Source organism: Haliaeetus albicilla, chromosome 9, assembly GCF_947461875.1.
Source record: "Haliaeetus albicilla chromosome 9, bHalAlb1.1, whole genome shotgun sequence".
Classification (NCBI taxonomy): domain Eukaryota; kingdom Metazoa; phylum Chordata; class Aves; order Accipitriformes; family Accipitridae; genus Haliaeetus; species Haliaeetus albicilla.
Window position 1 is genome coordinate 24,628,710 of NC_091491.1, and position 18,780 is coordinate 24,647,489.

At 39.6% G+C, this 18,780-nt stretch overlaps 1 protein-coding gene across 5 annotated transcripts in view; it reads left to right on the plus strand.

Moving 5' to 3' along the window:
• The window catches only part of NYAP2 (neuronal tyrosine-phosphorylated phosphoinositide-3-kinase adaptor 2), a 149,166-nt gene extending 132,603 nt beyond the window's left edge, over positions 1-16,563 (plus strand). For 4 of the 5 annotated variants that reach the window (XR_011326153.1, XR_011326154.1, XR_011326156.1 and 1 more), the window contains 2 exons: positions 12,496-12,955; positions 14,802-16,563. Coding sequence is in view for 1 of the 5 variants with exons in the window: in XM_069792135.1 (XP_069648236.1) it covers positions 12,496-12,723 (228 nt within the window). In the remaining 4 variants the exon portion in view is untranslated. The remainder of the gene's footprint in view (positions 1-12,495; positions 12,956-14,801) is intronic. The other variant, XM_069792135.1, reaches the window with a different exon arrangement.
• The last annotated feature ends 2,217 nt before the right edge of the window (positions 16,564-18,780 follow it).

Genomic DNA, 18,780 nt, shown 5'->3' on the forward strand with positions numbered 1-18,780 from the left:
AAGGTTTCCAGTTCTTCAGAAAAATTATTTTAACAGATCCAAAATTGCAAAGATGTTTGTGTCTCTCATGACAGTTTTCTGTGGCTGAAAAATGTTTGGTAACAGCCCACACTGTGTAGTTTTGGTTATCTGCATCTTATGCTTGTCAAGTGCTCCTAGGTTTAGAAATGCCCTTAACCAGCTGGACTGTCATGCTGCAAATCCCAACTCTAGTCACATGAGGGACTTGCAATAAATCTAGGGGGTGACCCATGTCTGTAAGGTCTTGCATGTATAAATACTGGATATAGAAGGGCCTTAGGCTGGAAAGAAAAGTTTCCCCAGTGCAGGTGAGCCTTGGGAATGGGTGAAAGTATCATACTTTATGAGTCAATCTTACGGGAACATTACAGACACCATTTGCTACACCTCTTACGCTTTGTAGTCCACAGTAACATATAATAGCCAATTATATGTTAATATATTCATATATCTATTATATAATTGCCGAAACAGCTAACAATCATTTATTAGCCCTTTGTAAAATTATTCTTAATAACCACACAACTGTATGTAGGCTCAGTTAGCTGGCCTTGAGGCAGCAAAGCACTGGCTTATCTTAAATAGCAAAATATCCCTGTAAATCAAGGGGATGACTGATACATATTTTCCAATTGAGCATGTATTTAAATTAATCACTGAATTGGAGCTTCAATGGCGATCATACATGTTTCTCTATGAGACCTAGGAGCGATAAATTTGCTTCCTTTACCATTAACTTTATCGTTGTACTAACTTGTCCAGCCGGACCAGTCTCAGTGCATAGTAAGTTACCGCAGCAGAGTGGCAGCAGCTACTCAGAAAAATCTTAGAAGGCAGATCTGTATGCAGGAAATACTGAGAAACTTGTACGATGACAGAGCCACTGCTAGCAAGAGCCTTCACCCTGACTAAAATCGCATAATAGAAAATCCTTTTCATTTTTTAATTTAAAGTTACAGGGTTAAATTCTGACCTCATTCACGTCAACAGCAAATTCCCATTTCGCTCATAAGCTATAACTGGAATGCCCAAGGAATGCTTTTCGTCAACAAAAAGTAGGATGGGGAAAGGACAGGTTCCACTAATGGAGCTCAGTGTTTATGGGCCAGCAGCCTGATCTTAAGCCTTTGCAAGTCGGTGGCAATTAGTGGACTCTTGGGTTCGGTTGGCCCATCTCTTTTTTTACAGTCTGGAAAAGCACATTTACTATCTGGGGTTTATAATCACAATTGTGTAATTCACAATAGAAAATAATAAAAATGAGAAAAAACAATAGCAATATGCATTTTTTAAATTAATATTGGTCAGATCATGGCTCTTGCTTGATTTGTGCACCAAACTTTATAACACAAACATAATCAGAAAAAGAGCACTTTTTTGCTGGTTGACAGTTTGTTTGCTTATGTTACAGGTGCTAAGTGTGTATAGGTTAACATGAAGCTGAATGTTTTGTTTGCCATGCATTGTCATTCGCCATTCATTTTAAGATGGATATTTAAATTTCCTCCCTGCTTTGGAGATCTGAACTTGAATTTAACCCATGCTGCTGTTGTAGGCTAAGTCGAGTTTGCCTGGTCACTCCATGTGTGGGAGCCTGTGAGCAAAGCCCTGGTTCAGCAGACTGGTGCTTGTGGTTTAGTGTGTTGCAGTCTTCTCTATGAGTTGATGCTGAACCAGTGTCACACGCTGTATTAGCCAGTACCATCCTTTTGTAAATTGCCTTTTAAACAGAAAACCAGAAACAAGGTACAGGGAACCGCTGCATCCAATGAATCCCATTTTCTAAAGCATGCGGATGCCAGTCTTAGTTTCTTGCCTGTATCTCAGCTACTCTACGTGTCAAGAAATCATGTCTATATTAGATTTGGGTACGATATTGTTTAGCATTTCCTGATATAAATGAAATTGCATGATGTTGCTGTGATGTAGAGCAGATGTGGTATTTCATACTAAGGCAAGCTCTTACGTGTTTCAATTCTTTAGAAACTCTCAGTACAGTTTATAAGTCTAGTAACTGTTCGTTAACTGCATTTCAAATTGGAGTTAGAAATTAATCATAAATGGAGATCTTTGTCTTTTAATCATGTTTTTATGCATCTGTAGGAGGGAAGATGTAACCACCTACGAGAATATGATCATCTCTGTATGTTCAGTGTTGTTTTCAGTCATGCTTTCCTAAGCTTTTTTCCCCCATACAATCGGTACGATACTTGAGAAACGGCATTTAATCTAAGAAAATTATCATTGACTCAATTTCACCATCAAAAAAGGAGAAATGTAAAAGCATATTTCAAAATTTCTCATCTGTAAAGCAACTTCACAGTCTGTAACAGATATTTGTGTATTTAGATCACCTAATACAAACCAAAAGGAATTGAAGGCACCAGTCCTTTCAGTGCTGAGGCATTCTCCCTCCATATATTATTTTGATAGTTTTAGATTTGTTTTATTTTTAAATTATTCTTGTGACCATTTTCTTGAAACTGCTAGAGAAATATATAGACTTAGGGGCTTTGCTGGCAAACTGGTGTGAGATTCTTCAGCTGTCACAGCAATAAAAGTTAGCTAAATCTTGAGTTCTAGTACTGACTTCAGTAGGAAGAGTGCTGAAGCTCATGTACGTGTTTGTAGCTTGGAAAAAATGAGGCCCAATAAAATGGAGAAACTAATGGAATTTGTGGTGTCCCTACTTGTCACATTTTTGTAACTTCAGGCTTGGCCTCGATGTCTACTTTCTCGCACTCCTTAGTTCTTCCAAAGTCTTGGTCTTGTTTCCACTCATTTTCCTTCTTCCATACTCAGTTTCTGGGTCCTTCTTGGCCTCTGGTGGGTGACCAGAAGCAATACCTAGAGGACGCACCCCGCTGCCTGCCTTCACCTCCCTTGTACATGAGAGCTTTTGCAGGGCTTGGATCTGGAGGAGGAGAGGATCTTGCCCACCAGCAGCTCTCACTGCTCCATGCCACGTCTTAATACAAAGGGGGACGGGCTGTTCACCTCACTATGAGATTTAGAATCTGGCAGTTTTTCAAAACTACCATGATTTAGAGTAAGAAACACTAATTACAGATGTGTTGTACTGTGGACACGGTTACTCGGTCATAGGCAGGGCCAGCTGTAGTGGTCATCGAGGTCACTGCTTCAAACTGTCCTGCTGTTTTAAGGCTGGTTCATGAGCAGTTCAGGCACACGTGCAATGGAGCAGCAACCTCCAGCAAGAGGAAGAGGTGGGGCAACAGGGTTAGTAACGTCTCAAGGAAATCTAGGACATTAGAGTGTTACCCTGCAGGTGCTGTACTGCAAAATGCAGTTAGCAGGAGATCCCTGTGTGACTGAACGCTAGCCAAGTATTCTGTCCTTTGTCCCTCCTGCGATTGACCTAATATGATACTGAATTCTCCTTTCTATTTTACAGTGAATGACAGGATGTATCATGGTGGGTTGCTTGAGTTCTGCATTTATTGCTTAGCGAAGGCATAGATTAAGCTTTGATTTTTCATGAATGATCTCAATAGGAATGCACTTTGTGATGATCCACTGCACAAATGAGATGCATGAGACAACTTTATCACAAAATAATCTCTAATATGACTTACTTTACAGGCTTTTATTTTAAATGTACTAGCATTTACAGGATGTGCTAACTAACAGTAGATCAAGCGGTATATTTCAGACAGTTGATTTGTGTTAAAAATAAAAAAGCTTAGATGAGAAGAATACATGTTTCCCAATAAGGTAATAATGCAAGGTCAGGAAGATCTATAGCTAGACTGATTGTCAGTATAAAAATGGAAAGCAGGATGGTGAATTTATCATTTAAAGTTTACTTTATTGATAGCCTCAGCAATAATCCAAGGGTTACCGGAAAACTCGAGGCATGGGAGTATGTGCAGGGCTGGTTCGGTATAAAGTAACTGTGACATTTAGTAATTGGAAGCAATGAATCATGAAACTGAAGGTCTGGAATCAGAGGTGCTGAAGGTTTACTAACCATTTGCTAATTTAATTTTAGGATAAGTATTAATTGCTCATAATCTTGAATCCTCAGGAATTCCTGGAGTTCCAAAGATTCTTGTCAGTTGTTTTTAAGTGGTGGATTGGTCAGGCCATAGAGCACAAGACAATATAATAAGTCTTTTAGCAAGTCCTGTGTTTGAAAAAAGGTGTCCAGGGTTTCTTACAATACTGCATCGTATAATTACATTAACTGGTAGAACAGTTTTTACAGGGACTCTTATTTTCATTTTTTTCTGTAGTAGTATCATTTATAAGAAAACATATTTCCAGAAGTTTAGAAATTAAGAATAATGTAAATCAAAACATTAAACACAGCAATCCAAATGTTACAATAGCCCTAAAATGTGATGCACATACAGTTTCATAAGTTGAAATAGCAGGTGTCAGTGGATTATTTTAATGTTAAACACACAGGGTAAGATTACCCAGCCAACTATTTTCTCAAAATGAAGACTAGTGTGCTGGGGGAATTCTTTCCCAAGTGTTTAGAGGGAAAATAGAGATGTTATTTGTGTCCCTTAAAAAGAAGAATTTGTGAAAGGCCGGAAAGGGTAGTTTGTGTAGCGTTTAGCGCCTTGCGTGTGCTTCTGCTTGTGGTGCGAGTACGTGAATGCACAGGATCATTCTAATGTGGTTGCTGGCATCATAGGACACCTTCTAGAAAACACTTCAGACACTTCTAGAGAAGAATTTGCAGTTATGTTGTCCAGTGTCCCTGGGGAGCGTTGCCATGAACTACAAATTGCATGGAGAGTGTCTGCTTTCACAGCTCACTTTGCACATCCTGCGTGTTCCTGAACATACTTTTAATCACCTTTGTATTAATAATCAGTTGTTGGTTTGAATTTAACAGTTACAGGAGAATGGGTTAGCAGTACAGTGTTATATGAATGGCTAACTATACTGGGCCAAATTACACTGTCTTTCATGTCAATATTAATCCAGAGTACCTCTGTCGGAGAGAAGGAAATGACTGCAGATTTAGCCTGTACTTCTACCCTCGCTTACCGACTTTTGCAGCCATTGGAAGTAACAACATTCAACTGCAGTGCAATGGTTATAGCTAATGGTTAGCAAAAGAAATCTTGTCCATCTTAATTTTCTAAGTGCTCTTCCGAAGGCTTTTTAAATCATTTGAGGTTTTTTTTACTATTTGTTTGAACAAACTGTAGTCAAATTCTTGGACCCATGAAGTTAGACGGTACATTCCTGTTGGCTTCATATGGGTGAGGATCTTGCTGCTCAGATTTTTCTGAAACCTGATTCTGGCTGAACTCCTGCCTTGGACAACTCCCCTTTTGCAAATATGTGCTAAGAGGACCTCCACATCAAGCTAAGAGTATCAGATAGCAGATTGTGAAGTAACTGTTGCTACTTAACATAGCCCTCCACCACTTGCACCCGTGGGACACGACTGCCTTCTAGGAGCGGGATTTCACACCCTCCCAAGTGGAAATACATTACCCGTCCAGATGGCTGGGACCCATCTGCACCAGAGAAAGTGCCGTCAAGAGTTTCAGTGGGAAAGAGAGTTTGGAAACTCCTGTCTGAGAACAGGCAAGTGGGAGGGAGTACCTTTTTCTCCCAGAGGATGGTAAGTGGCTTTCAGAAAGCCTTTCTTCTTCACTTACTGTAGCCTGCCAAAACAAATCAGCATGCTTGGCTCTGCTGAATGATGCGTACGTAGCACTGCACACAGATTGCACCGTTAGAGACTGCTTTGTTTACAGATCCAGGAGACATTTCTAATAATCTCCTCCAAACATTGCTGATCTTTTTTATTTCATTGTATTTTGCATTGGCTCCAGATCGCTTTGTTATAGCCTCGCATCAGCTGTTGGACTTTCATTTTATCTGTGAAATGTAGTTGTCACAAAGAAAAGGGTATTTGTACATGACTTCCATGATCACATACATGTGATGTGGTTTTACCCATCCATCATTCCTGTAAATGAAGAGTCAGCCCCTCTGCCATTCAGCAGGAGAGGTGGACACTCACAAGGGCCAGAAGAGAACAGCATCTTCCTCAGCCCCATGATCTCTGCAATTTCAGCACAGTAAGCGGGAACCCATAGTACTAGGAAAAAATTATAGAAGCATCATTGTGCGGGTCTTTTATTGCCCAGAGCTTCCGATTTCACCTCAGACAAACTAGCAGCATTAAAAATAGGCAAACCAAGAACTTACCAGCCAAGACGTCATGAGGAGAAACAGCTGAATAGGATATGGTGTTTTCTAAAGCCCTTGTGTAAACTAAAGTGGAAATTTTTTTTTAAGTAAGTCATTAAAAGTTCATACAGCACAAAAAAACCCAAACAAAAAACCGCCAAAAAACCACTCACAGAAGTGTCCAGAGCATGAAATACCAGGTGATCAATTCAAATGTCAGAAAAGCTTCCTCAAAAATGAATGAAAATTGGCTGCATTTTCTAACTTTGTGTCTAGTTATAGAGCTGCCTACAATATTTCAAATATTTCTTCTCCCCCATGGAATTTTTAGCAGCACATATTTTCACAGGCACTTGTGTGAAAAATTATAGTGCACCTTTCAATGATAGGTTTCCTGAAATGCCTCTTGGCACCGGGAATTAGCATGACTTTATCCTACGTATGCTTCACCCCTGTGGCCTGACTTTGAAGGAGCAGAATCACTTCCAGCACTTGCTCTTCTTCTCATCCCGGCACAGGCAGGAGCGCAGGGTGCCTGCCTGCCCAGTGCCCAGGGCTGGCGATGAAAGTTACATGGGGCTCAGTTTGAGACAAGAGGATATGAGTGGGACTTACGTAGCGCATACGTCTTTACCAAGAGACAGCATTATCTATGTATTTATGTAGCTGTTTACCTCTCACACATGAGCAAGTAAAATTTATCATACCTAAGAAAGAGAGTCCCAGGCCTGGTGCTGAGGATTTTTCACTCTGTATTTTCAGTCTTGCTCCCAGATTTTTCTTTTCACACCCCTCAAGTTTTTTGTTTGGAAAGGCTATGCTACATGGGATTGTTTGGTTTGTATAGAACTTACAGGTATTGCCATACATTTTTCAGTAGCATACATGTGTTCAGTAACTTACACAGACCTGCTTGTGCATTTCACCTGGTGCTCCTTATGCTAAAAGTCCAGCTCCTGAAGGGCCAGAAAGTCTTATCTCATATTGTGAATAGTCACCGACAGAAAAGATACAAGATGTTTGCTACACCTGGTGACCACAGCTAGCAGGTATGCAAAGTTGTATCCATCAGTAGATGCTTAATTGTATTACTGGAGGATATTTTCTTCTATCTTTTTCCATCTGTAACTATTACTGTCTTTGCCAAACCAAACTATCCTGCTTCGTTAAGAACAGGGAAAGAACTATGTTCATTTACAATTCCTTTTCTTGCTTTAAACACCCATATTTGGAGCACTTCTGTGAATCTGCTGGTGCAGGCTGCCACACACAGCGCGGGCTGGAGCTGCACTGGCATCGTTCTGTGGGCAGCAGTGCGGGTGCCCAGGGCTGGGGCAGAGCCTGTGCCAGGGCAACAGAAAACAGAAATAGTCTGCTGTGACACCAGGGAGTTCCTGGCAGCGTGAATCATTGTCTGTTCCCCAAAGCCTGTTTTGAGTTTTCCCTGGGATTATGAGCTTTTCTCAGTAAATTTTGATGTGGCAGAGAGCTACAGCATGTACTGACCTCTGGCTCCAGGTTCTGTCCTCTCAGAGCAACTGAACTGTAGTTGTTCTGCCCATCAAACCTCTACTCCAAGACAGTTCTGTGATCTAGCTCAGAGCACTCTAATTTAAGCAAGACATATATTTGTAAACCATCAGGACAGCTACTTATCTTTCTGGAATAATTCAAAATTTCAGTCCTATGAGGTAAGAAGAAATGAAGACAGGGCCACTGCTAATGGAGGCACCTACACACAAAAATAGACCCGTTGCACTTTGCAGAGAAGGGAACTAGTTTTTCTAGTTTGTTTCTCAGATGTTCAGAATGCATTAAAACACCCACCAGAAGTGATCTTTTTTTACTTAGAAAGATTTTCTTAGACAAAACACTTTGTTCTGTTTTGAGGATGTGTAAAGTTGTTTTTTCTTAGTTGAAAGATGGGTTTATAATACTATTTCTTGTTCCATGGCACTGCCAACATAAAACCTGAGACTATGTAGCAGGATTTAATAAAATTCACTTCCAATGTTTTGGGAATAAAAATGTCAGAAAAATAAGGGCAGATAGTAAAAGTAAGGTGGCAACATAGACTGGTTTCTCCTAAGGCCTTCAAGAAAGCTGGTGATTAAAACTGTGTAGAAGAATTCAGTTTTGTATAGTGGAAGAAGTTTCTTACTTTTTGTTGTTGATGTTCAAGTTTGGAACAAGCATTTGCTTTAAAGAAGATTTTTGAAAAAAATTAGAGAATAATCAAAGGGTTAGTGTGTTTACCGGGAACTCCTGAGGCATCCTCATTTACCCTTGCACTCAGTCATGTTCAGGTGAGAGAATTTATCCAACCACTCGGCATTCCTGTATGGTTCCTACACACCAGGTTATCATGCAGCTTTTACTGCCTGCTTAGGAGCAAGGATTTGAGCCTACCTCCAACGTCTCCTAGGTGAATGTCCAAACTTCTGGGCCTTTGCTGGTGTTTTCCTTCACTCTCTTGCTCTGTCTGATTTTGAAAAAAAAATTGTGTCTTAGACCCCCAGATAATTTAATGAGTAAAAATTCCATCAAAATAAAAATTTATTTACAATCAGTAAATTTCATAATTCAAAAGAGATTATGTGACATAGTACCTAATACACATCCTGGATTCTCCAGGAGATCCCTCCTTACAATCCTAACATTAGCTGCTGGTTCTTTCTTCACTTTTCATTAGGAGTAGGCTTTGAGCCAAGACTCCAGTCAAAATCAGCTTTGCTTCTTCTGTGCTGTGTCTCGTTGGTTGTTACCTCCAGTGCTGATGCATTTTGTGCCTGTCTGCTTACATCCACATCTGCAGCCAAGCACTGACACGCTGCAGTATGTACCATTCCTCACATGCTATGTGATCTTTCAGGAATGGGAGATCTGTATAGCTGTATGTTATGAATGCTCTACATTTTTCCATAAATTTAGTTGTGACTTCATTATTTTTTTGTGCTTCTCACACTGAACAAATCCCTTGTTATGATATAGCAGGGATATTAACAGCATGATGCATGACCAGAGGAGCAGGCTGAAGCTAGAAAGGAGGGAGGATATGAAAAAAATTAGTACTGGAACTAAACGTGAGCGTCATCAGTTCAATCACAGGAAGGATTAGGCCTAAGTCCGCAGTGTTAAACACATTAGCTTTAAACACCTCAGTAGCCTTACTGAAGTCATCGAGGGTTACTGCTGTGATTAAACAGCTGGGTTGAGTGCTGGCTTTGTGAGCCTTAGCACCTGTAATTTGTCTAGGACGCACTGAAAATTTAGTTAATGCTCTTTGGGATTTTATATTAGCAACACGGTTATTGTCATATCTGTAGTTCATTGATCTACAAACTGGTGATTTCCTCTTAGGTCTGTCTTGCAACTTCAAGACGCATGCACCCTTGCTCAGTACATTTTTGTTTTCTTGCACATTAACACTCAAACTGGGCAAAACTATCAAATAAAACCCTTTAACATTTGTTGTCACTTTTAAGCTTTTTTCCACAAGCCTTTCAACATCATATGTGTTCACTTAGTCTATGTTAGCAAGTGACTTTGCACATACCAGTTCTGTACTGTCATGCTGCACGTAGCATTACCTGAATGCAGTTACAGGAGAGGAATGTACCATGTGGACGGTACATCGAAGAAGATGCTGGTGTGAAGGACTTAGCCATCAAACAAAAATAACGTTAAAAAAATCACAGGTAGTCGTGAAAATCTGTGTCTGGGAAAGTGGAAAAACTAAAATTCTTCATAATAAATGATTCACTAACTGCAACACAATATGGTGGCCAGTATAAAAAAGGATTTTGGAGCTGCCTACACTCGGGTTTATTTTAGGGGCTGTTCTGCAGGGTGTGTCAGAGTGTGTGTGTGTAACTGATACATTCTGCAACACCATTTCTATCTTTGGGAAGTTGCAACTGGTATTTTAGAGCTTAGCATGTCAAAATCCTGCTTCAGTCCCCTTGAATCCCGTGAAGGAGATTACCTACCAGAAGACACTGTGTTGGCAACGGCACTGTGTGTAGTACAGTGGTGAGAGTGGGGGTGACGCGGGTGTAACACCGTCACGGTTACTGTCGTACGTGCTGCGGATGATGCTTGCAATGCATGGTGACTGGAGCACACAGCGTACCGTAAGGATTTGGTATTGGCACGTGCTCTGTTTATTTACATGATGGGTTATGAAAGAGAAGGTATTCCCTGGTGCCTAGAAGAGGAAACCTACACTCAAGTACCATTGTCATCAAATCCGGCCCAGAAGCTGATGTGCAGCTGTGTTGCGAATATTTTGTGTAATGAATTGTGTGCAGACTGTGTCCCTGTCCTGCCCCACGTAGGAGGACCCAGGCAAAATGAAGACACTGCTGCGTAAGTACTAACCCATCACTGATGAGCAGAGTGGCAGGAAATCTGCCTGAGGTAGAGCCTCTTCCAAAGACCTGTGGAGTCGAGAAAGAGGGTAGGGAGGAGTATCTCTGGTTCAGTCAGTGAGTTTTGGGCCAGGCCTGGGCACCCAAAGAGAGAAGGTCTTTCAGCTGTGGCAGATGACATGTCTTGTACCTGCCTGCACCGCACTAAATGTTAGATCACTCCTGAAATGAAGAAATATTTGACTAGGAAGAGCAGGTACAGTGGGCTTCCAGAAGACTTCTAGCTCAGCCGTTCAGGAGGACATGCTGCAGATACATTACCTGTGTAATTCTAAATTCAAAGAATATTCAAGAACAAAATTCATATCGTGGTTTAAATTTGTTCTACTCAAAGTATTATCTCATGTGTAAGGTAAGCGTGGGTTTGTTTCAGTATAAAGAAAGGTAATTCCATCTGAAATTCTTTTATCCTGTGTCACACCTTAAAAACTTTTTTTTACAAAGATATTTGAAAAAATACCTACATTTCTGTATTCTGTTTATTTTTCTGTTTGAGTACATCATTTGTTATTACTTTTTTTGGTAGGCTTGCTCACGTTTATTCCTTTTGCTTTGTTGCCTGCTATGAATTTGAACATTTTCTCTATCTATTTATCAATAAATGCTAAATACGCTTCAAGCTGATGACAAAAACTACCGAGATCAATGGATGTTTCTATACTGGCTTTTAAGAAGACCAGTCCCCAGTTCTAGGAACCTGGTGTATGCTCACGCTTGGCATTCTAAGATTTGTGAACGAAAGGCATATGCATTATTAAATGTACTCAAATACTCTTAATAATAAACATACATTTCCTTCCTGAATCATGAAATGCTGCCAAAGTATTACTGTACATGTGCATTTTCATGACAAGATCAGAGATGTACTTGGACAGCCCCTGCAAATGTATGGCGTGCGTTTACTTACACACAAATCCTTAATTTATGACTAATGTGGAAAACAAATGTTGGGAGACTTCAAGACATCACTTCAAATTTGCAAAGTAAGTGTTGAGAGGAAGTTTTCTGATTTGCAGGTATACAGTGTGTCATCCAAATACAATGAGCCCTTTCAGAATAGTTTAGTATTAGTGATTTCAGTTCCAATCAAAATCCTTTGAAGACACACACATTTTCAATCATGCAAGCATCCCACTGAACTTAAATGAAGCCACATTCTCAGGCTTCAGAGAGGCTGTGACATGTAGTTACAACTGAACATATGCTAACCTCCTTTTTTGGATCAGGATCATGTTTTCAAACATTCTACATGCACGAAAATATGGGGTTTCTAAACTCTTGGTGCTTTTCAGTTAACAAAATATCATCACAGAATAGGGTAGGTTAATCCATATAATTCTCATGGAGTTCATTAAATCATTTTTAAAAAATTAAACACAGAGTTATATTTAGCTTGATACTCAGAAGTGTTAACACCATGCTTTTAATGTGACAGATTGGATTTGGAAAGCAATATACAACATGGGTTTCAGTGTACAGAATTTTTTATTTCCACAACTTAGGGACACTGTTAAGACCCATGTGTCTTTTTAAGATCTATTCCCTCATTTAAAATCCAACCAGTGCTAGTTTGCCAAAAACATTTATCTTTATTAGCTTTCAGTGTTCGGCAGAAGTTAAAAAGGGGACCTTTTATTACCCTTTTTTTTCTTAAAGTAGTAGTTAGAAGTAAAGGCTGACTTTGCTTCTGTTGTTGGCATAGAGATCTTTTGTTCATCAAAAAAATTAGAGTGTTTCAAATAAGTGTAATGTTAACCTTGCAAAGAAACAACATATTCAATCTGTGACCAAATAGTTATTTGTACGCTTTTTTTCTTCTTTCCTGTTTCCTTCTTTTCTTTCTTTCCTCCCCCAATAGGTGACGTGTATGCAGTGGTTGCAAGGGGACCATACAATGCTGGATATGATTGAGAAAAAACGTTGCCTCTGCAAAGAAATAAAAGCTCGACAGAAATCAGAAAAAGGACTCTGCAAACAGGACAGCATGCCTATTTTGCCGAGTTGGAAAAAGAATACCGGGACCAAGAAATACAGCCCTCCTCCTTATTCCAAACAACAAACTGTTTTCTGGGACACTGCAATTTGACAGGCGTGTGGAGGATGCCCTCTCTACTGTGTGGCACCGAGCACAGGTAGCCTGCTTTTTTAATAAGGCAAAGGCTCTAACCTAAGACTTACCTGCAGGTGGTGAACTTCCTAGGAAAAAACCACAACGATACAGTGCTCACCTGTCAATCAAGAGAGAGATTTAAGTTTCCGACTGGATTAAGGCATACATATTTATCCAGGATTTTTTTGGATCCAGAAGATATCAAAATGTAAATATTTCGCCAATATATTGAAAACACCCAAACTAATACACTGTTTAAATATATATATATAAAGTCAAAACTTTATGAAGAATTTTACTATATAATGTTACTGTTATACTGTTTTATTACCTATTTTCTATGTGGTATTCTAATGTTTCCCCCCCTGCCACTACCTTTTTGTTTCTCTTACCTGCCTAGATTTGGCCTCTGTACAAAAGCATGTGGTTGTATGTTTTGTTGAACAGGACAATGTATGAATCAACTTGGTGCTAGGGCTGCAGAAGTTACGTAGAGTTGTACTCGTTAGATGTCCTTAGCTTTGAGGGGGGAGGGCTGGACAAAGGAGAGAGTTTTGGTGGGAAACAGCAAAACTGCAAGCAATGCAAATAAAAGTGCTTAATGCAGATGCCCAAGTTGCATTTAAAATATGAATTGTTCTGCATCGGTTTTCCCATAAAGTTAATCAGAGAAATTGCTCTTGGTTTTATATGAATCAGTTACTAAAATTATTTGGCCAAGAAACTAAATTTTCTGCAGAAAAGCGTGAAACAGAAACTCTTCCTTCATTATATTCAGTTGACTAGCAGAGACCATGGTTCACTGTGACTAGGCATTGTGCAGCCCATGATGGAGAGACCCAGTCGCTTAGCAGGTTAAGGCAGTGGCACTGCAGCCACAGTTCCTGTCCACATTTTTCTTTGGTCCAGAAAATAAAAGCGACAAAATCTGTTTACATGTTTATTATTTTTAAATCCAGCAACACATCCTTACTTTACACTGTGTCAGATTTCCTTGTGTTATTTATAAAGGCTGGAATTCAGACCCCTTGAAAGCCAGTAGGGAAATCCCTCTTGATTTCATGCGGTTTTGAAGCAGAGGCCCACGTAACACCTTCTCCCGGGTACGCCATTTCTTCTTCCTGGCTGCTTCTGTAATTGGCTTGCAATCCTGTATTATATTACGCCCATTTTAACAGAATATTATGTCATGACCAAAGAATTATGACCTCCTGGTTTTAACGGGAGAAAGAGATGGCTTATACTGATTATAAGGGTGAAATCCATGCGGTGAAATATCTTCCAAAAGGATCTGTTGAGAACGAGGGAAACTTGTCCTACTGTGGAGTAGGAGAAAAAAGATCTATGGCATATATTTTGTATATTTAAATTTCTATCTATGCGTCTGACGTTTGGTAGCACAAAAGTCCCTCTTTAAAACAATCATTTTAATATTATATTTGCCGAGAAGAAAAGGTGTGTTGTTTGAAACTTCTTCTTATATTGGCTTTTCTTTGAAATTATATTGGCAGCATTGCCACAGCTGTAATTGCTGATCAAAAAAAACCAAAAATAAAAAATTTTAGAAGGTTTTTGTAATCTATATTGCTAAAGTTTGAGTTTGAGTAATGCTTTATCAGTAGTAGTTTCTTTTCAGCCTCTGGAAAAAAGTTTTTAAATATTTTATAACTAATTAACTAATGTATATTTTGATGTCCAAACTGAGATTTCTGTAAAAGATGAAGTGTGTGTTTATATGTGTGTATGTATATTAGCATTATTGTGTATGTATATATGCATATGTGTACACACATATATATGTATATATGCATGTATCTATATATACTCATAGATGTGTGCATACATATATACCCACATACATTAAATATTGGTGTGTGTTATGAATATACAGTGGCTAGAATGGGTACGCAATTGAAATGCGGATTTAAAGAGCCCCTCACAGCCCAAATGACAGAAGACATGAAAAAACCCAGAGGCTGTGAAGGAAGCTCTGAATACATGTTACATGCAAAAGACACCAATTGTATATTCTGCTTATTCTCTTTTTTTTAAAGAAAGAAAATGGCAGAAGAAAAACTCCAGAGATCTCGCAAAGTTCCAGAATCTGCTGGAAAGAAGACGACTTGTTGGTCATGAGAAATCTGTTGAGATAACAGGTTCATTATTCAGAAAGTGTTTATGCTTTGTCTTCCTTGTTATGTGGCAAGAGAAGAGTTTTTCATAACCATGTGTGAAATACTTTGCTCAGCCCTTTCCCCTACCTGCACCAAGTCTCTGGTGACAAAACAAAAGCCGGCATTCAGGCAGTCTTGATACTCCTCTGCACTGATTTCTTCCTGGAGCAATTACTTTAAAAAGCCTGCTACCGAAACGTCTATTTTGCAGTCCAGACCCATGGCGGGTACGCATGGGCGCTGCAGTGCCAGGCCCTTTGAGGGAAGGCAAACGTTAATGTAAACAGTTACATGTTTAATAGTGGTTGTTCATATTGTGTCCTTTTCATATTGATATGTAATAGGAATAATGATCAGGGAATTGAACCATTCTTGTCCTAAGCAGACTTGCTTGTATGCTTATCCAACCATGAAACCACTCCTTGTTTTGCTTTTATTGCTCAACACTCTTTATGTTGTCCTTCCTAAAAAACTGCCCACGTGCTTCCAGACCTCCATTGTATCCCATGGAAACAATGGCTTCTTGTTTTAACGTGCGACAGTACATGAAAAAGTAAAATATAACTTAGCACTTACCTTCAAAGCACTTTAGAAATGCGAACTAAACCTCACGCTTGCGAGAATCATTTTACAGAGGAGGGAAGTGAGGCTCAGGTGGAGTAGTTTCCAAAGGTCATGGACAGAGCCAGAGCAAGACATATGCCGCCATCCTGTCCCGTGACTGCTGGCCCACCCCATCGCTCAAGTAAAAAGTGCATCGTACTGCCGAGAGCATGCCATCAAAATGCTGTTAAACATTTTCTGCATCACCTATTGTCTCAGCAGTTTCTGTGTCACAGGGTGAATGACAGTGCTTAGTTACACACGGTCATTAAAGCTATAGTCTGTACAAATATGCAATCTGTATATACATACAGATCACATATATACACACACTTGTGAGGACTGTATATATGAAATTGTTTGGTATGCACTTATTTTGCTTTAAACTCCTGAAGTTAAACATTATAGTGTAGCAATTTGTGTAAAGTGCACTGTGATTTCAAGAAAGCACAGTAAAGTCACAGGTCTTGTTATTCTTGCACTAAAAATGTGTTTACGTATACTAGCCAATGTATGTCTACTTTATTGCTCCTTTTGACAAATTAAAGCAAATGGTATAAAATGGTATGGGGTTTTTTGGTTTGGGTTGTTTATTTTTAAGTGGACAATGGCACTATGTTTTTAAATGACAGGGTTTTTAAATAAAATTAAATCATTCTGTGTTCATTCCAATGTAATACATTTACCAATATCTTGAAATTGAATGTCATGTTGCTTTTTTTCATATTTCATTAGAAATTGTCAGGTATGTGCCTGAGATTGTGTAGGAGTAAGGAGTAGCTAGAGGCTAACTGTAATCATATATTATTAGCCGTTTCTATATACACAGTATAAATACATATTAATTTTCTTTTGATTTTTGTACTTGATTTTTTTAGGTAAGATGTAATTAAATGTACTTTGATACTTCTGAAGTAATAAGACGTTGTTTGAAGATCGATTCTGCTTTCTTTAGTGCATTGACAATATTTTACAATAATTTAGTGCTTATTTATTTGTGCTCCGGTGTAATTATAATAAAAAGCAATAGTTTAAAATACTTGGCTGTTCATTTTCATTTGATGGTTTCAGCTTGGAGCTGGGTTATTCACTAGGGATTAGCCAGAGATTCCTGGGAAGAAAAGTCAAGTCATAGATGTGTATTTATAACATTCCCTAGGCACATTTTTAATCGCATCATTTGTTGGAGGAAATGAATGAATTGCTTTAATAAGTTAATATTTGCAAGTCATGCCTGGTTGCATCTAATGCCATGAGTGCCATCCTCAACTAAATGCTTAGGATAAGATTTCTCTGAAGACCATACAGAAATTTTTCTGTAAGTACCTTTCACAGTTTGGGATGGAAGATGCTTACTTCAAAGACGCCCCTTCAGAGATCTCCGTTTGCGGCATATCCACAAATGGGAGAGGGACCCATCACACTCTCCATAAAGCTCTAAAAAAAAATCTGCTTAAAAGTCAGTATATTCTTCCTGTTTCCAGACAGAAGCTTTACTCCCATTGGGATATAAAATCCAGTCCTTACAGAGGAATTCCATGGTGGGAGGAGGGGACAGGACAGGACAGGACAGAAGGGGGGGGCGGGGACAGTGTAGAGAAAAGGACCTGTACAACCTTGCAAATGATACTGATCTTCCAGTGCTTAATTTGTCAATACTTTGTGTTTTCTGTTGAAGTTTTGTAGCCTGGGTTCTGTGACTGAGAGAACCTTCCCCCTGATTTTTTAAGATGACATTTTGTAATTTAAAAACGTTTCCAAGAGCAAGTAAGCAAGTAGTTAATAAAGAACCCAGTAAGAAACAGTAACATTCTTGCTATAGCACTGAGGCCAAATTTTTCCCCCTTCATCAAAAGAGCTGCCTTTAATATGCAGAAAAGGTACTATCTGTGTTTGTATAGATCTGTATGCAGAAGTGAACCAGTGGGAACCTTTTGGTTGTCTTCTGCAGGAGCTGGTTCCGAGTCAGGCTGCAGATGATCCAAAACATGCTTTCCAAGTGCTTCCCTGCCCCAGGAGCCACGTGCTTTCCCTGAGGCACAGCATCTCTCCCCTCAGCAGCAACCCCATTGCCAGGCCTGTTATAATGGCTGAAGAGCTTTGTAACCTCTTCATGGTCCTCTTCCTCTCCCCAGCCCCTGGCATGGATGTTCAGAGTGACTTGTCCTCCAAAGCAAATCAGCCTTTTGTCCCAGGCTCCATGCTTCATAGGGAAATCTTACAGGGATGACTAGAAATGAACAGAACAAGGTTTTACAGGGTTTTCTCCAGACCTAAAAGAGGAAAAGAGATTCTGTTCGTTTAAGAGTCAGATTGTTGTCTGTATTCTGCAGTGGGACAGTTCATGAAGTCCTGTGTCCTAGCTCATTTCTAAGGACTTTCCAGGATGACTTCCAATATCCACCCCGCTCCCCATGCCATGCCTGACCGCTGCTGGAGACAACAGCACCTGAACCAGAGAAGGAACGAAAGGGGAGGATTGCCAAATGCAGCAGGGAACATAATTTTGGGGCAAATTCAGATTTTTAACTATTTGAAATACATATATTAGCTTTCTTTGCCACTGCAGAAACACTTTCTATGTGCCATTGTTTCTTAAACAAAAGAGGTTTAAATTAAAAGGAGACAAGACTATAAAAAGCAATGGTTAAGTTTTACATTTGTATTTGCTCTAAGTTTATTTAGAAGTGGAAAGGTGCCTGCAGTGCTCTATCTTGGGTCTCTGCTCCTTTCGCATTTTAAAAACCGTCACAATAACACTGGCTGGAGTTACTGCTGTTTCTCCGCCACACTCACTCAGAGTGACCTTAGCTGGTGCCAGAGTGGCTGCGAAGCAATTAAAGCACGCAGGGGCCTGTCTTGCTTGGGAACAAGTAAACCTGCCCTGAGCAAAGCAGAGAAGTCGAGCAGCCCTTAGTGGAGAGATGGGCCAGCATCTCTCAGATCTACAGCCAGTGCTGACAGAGCTGGCAAGGGAAGTGCAGGAAACTAGATAAAATTTACAAAAACGAAAGACAACTGAAAAGAAACATTGCTCAAAGGCAAGACTGAATACATTTAGCATTTATTTTCTAAACCTGCCAACATGTCTTTTGTGGTGCAGTTTTGCCTTTAAAAAAAAATTACACACCTGTCACCTTTTAATTGAGATTTTTGGCACTGGTGTGGGTGGAGGTTTTAGTGTCCTCCCCACCTGTGGCATATTTTCATCTTCTTTTGTCCCCTTCTCTCTTTCTGTCTCAATCCTTTCTTTCAT